This window comes from Echinops telfairi, unplaced genomic scaffold (assembly GCF_000313985.2).
Source record: "Echinops telfairi isolate 266 unplaced genomic scaffold, ASM31398v2 ScPeMD7_1;HRSCAF=3_0, whole genome shotgun sequence".
NCBI lineage: Eukaryota > Metazoa > Chordata > Mammalia > Afrosoricida > Tenrecidae > Echinops > Echinops telfairi.
This window is the reverse complement of record NW_022103896.1, coordinates 86,002,378-86,004,618: the sequence shown is the minus strand read 5'-3', so window position 1 is coordinate 86,004,618 and position 2,241 is coordinate 86,002,378. Positions and strand designations below refer to the sequence as shown.

Genomic DNA, 2,241 nt, shown 5'->3' with positions numbered 1-2,241 from the left:
GCATGCGCTGTTACGCAAAAACCGCGATAGAGTGAAGCCGCGGAAGTCGAAGCGCGAAGTGGCGAGGGTTCACTGTACTCTGAAAGGCCTAAACAAGCACTGAAAATGATATGTTAATAGTGCGAAGACAATTTATTGGATCATTGCAAGTTGTGCTTTGCTTACTTCAGACGCTGAAAATATAAAATATTTGCTTAGGCCTTTAAGAATGCAAGTTTTTTAAAAAAAGCTTCTTTTTAGGCAAAAGAGGTAGCATTGATTAGGTATTTTATTTACCGTATATACTCAAGTATAAGATGACCCAAATATCAGCTTAGGGACCTAATTTTATTAGAAAAACTGCATTAAAAGTGTGCTGGAAAAGTCGACTTATATACGGTATTAAGCAAAGGAATAGAAGTAAGTCGTTGATTATTTACTTACAATTTAGGGGTCAGAGCAACATACAAAAACTTGGGAATTAGTGTATAAAAATCTTCCTCTAAAATAGCATTTACAGTGGTTTGAGTCACGTACTCTGTATCCATTAAAGGTAATAGAAATGGGTATCTGGAATGACATTAACAAAAAGCCATTCATTTGCTGTTACCATTAGCACCATTTTTTTAATTCAGAAATTGAGTTATAACATGTAGCTTTAAATAGTTAAACCGAATTTAAATGGTAGAGGCTGTTTTGTGTTTTTCTCCATGACCAATACTGAAGTCAGTGCTTACGCATACAATTTCCTACAATGAAACTCTGATTTAGCTGACATTTTGCTATGTGGTGGACATGTGGGAGATGTTGCTTGTACATTTTTTGTAACTTTCTTCCCTTGTTGTATCTCTGAAATCAAATAATGTCTTACTATGAAGGAGTAAAATAGCAAAAAGTAATTTTAACAACAAAAGAAAATGTTCTCTTGAACATCTATAGTATATCTTTATTTTAGGAAACCAATTTAGTAGAAATAGATTTGATAATATCAATTCCAGCACATCAACAGGCATTAAAATGCATAAAGATATAAATAAGACTCCTATATGGTAGAGCCTTAAAAATATGACTATAAGTTATGCTTCTCTATTACTTGAACCCCTCGCTTGCAAATAACTCTGTCTCAACTTGTTCTTGCAATCTTGATCAAATTTTCATAGCTGGATGTTGGCAATTAATCTTTATATTTATCCTCTTAAAATTTCTGTATAGCTAGATCCTAAAAAGACTCAAACATTCATTTAGAAATAGAATCGACAGAGGACTTCTAGCAAGGTGGCACCCAGGTAAGCAGCTTGCATGGAGAGCAGCTTCCATAGTGATCACTGAATTCACCAAATAGGAGACCTAGTGGGGGATTCAGGCAAGGGAGAGAGGGACCAGACCTCAACCTGGTGCCCCAAGCCTTGTGGGCAACATACCAGCTCAAAGCAGAGAACTAACAGACAAGTCTGCTGAGCTGGCTTCTCTATCCCAGCTACATCGATCCCCTCCCCCTCCCCAGAAGAATGAAGTTACAGCCCTGGGAGAGAGGCAGGTCTGCCAGACCTCAGAGCTCATGAGAGCAAACTGAGAAGGAGAGAGACCTAGAGAGAGAGAGAGAGAGAGAGAGAGAACGGCATCCTGGCCCACCAAGCTTTGAGAATGTCAGTGCACAGAGAGGACCACAGGGTCTGCCTCACCACGAGACACGACATCCCCTTACTGACCCGCAGTGCTACAGGGAGCAACACCAGAGACACGGTGCGGAAATTGTGCCCTGTCTGACTAGCCCCCACACCAGGGTGAAAGAAGGGAGTGCAACAGATGGATTGGGCCTCTACTCGAGTCCTTCCTCAACACAAGAACACTTTGTTCTAATAACCTGGCATTCTGTGATGCTCACCTTTCCGACCCCAGCTTATAAAATGGGTTTATAAGCTATTGTGGTGAAGAAAGTGATGGTGCCCGGCTACTATAAGATATAGCATCTGGGGTCTTATAGGCTTGAAGTTAAATGAGCAGCCATCTAGCAGGGAAGCAATGAAGCCCACACCAACTCATGTGATTATGAGGTCTCAACAGGATCAGGCATAAAGCATCAGAAGACCCCCCAAAAAACAACCATTTTGATGCAAACCAGAGGGGTCGGAAAGCACACCCAAAGCCAATCTGTAGACAATTGGATATCCCCTCACAGAAGGGTCACAAGGAAGGGACAAGCCAGCCAGGGTGCAGCATAGCACCAACAAAACACACAACATTCCTCTAGTTCCTTAATGC

The 2,241-nt window shown here is 41.1% G+C and overlaps 1 protein-coding gene across 1 annotated transcript in view; it reads right to left on the bottom strand.

Moving 5' to 3' along the window:
• Positions 1-2,241, bottom strand: part of SDR16C5 (short chain dehydrogenase/reductase family 16C member 5) — a 66,749-nt gene that overhangs the window by 481 nt on the left and 64,027 nt on the right. Inside the window, exon 7 of the mRNA XM_004697776.1 lies at positions 424-549. Coding sequence (XP_004697833.1) covers positions 424-549 — 126 coding nt within the window. The remainder of the gene's footprint in view (positions 1-423; positions 550-2,241) is intronic.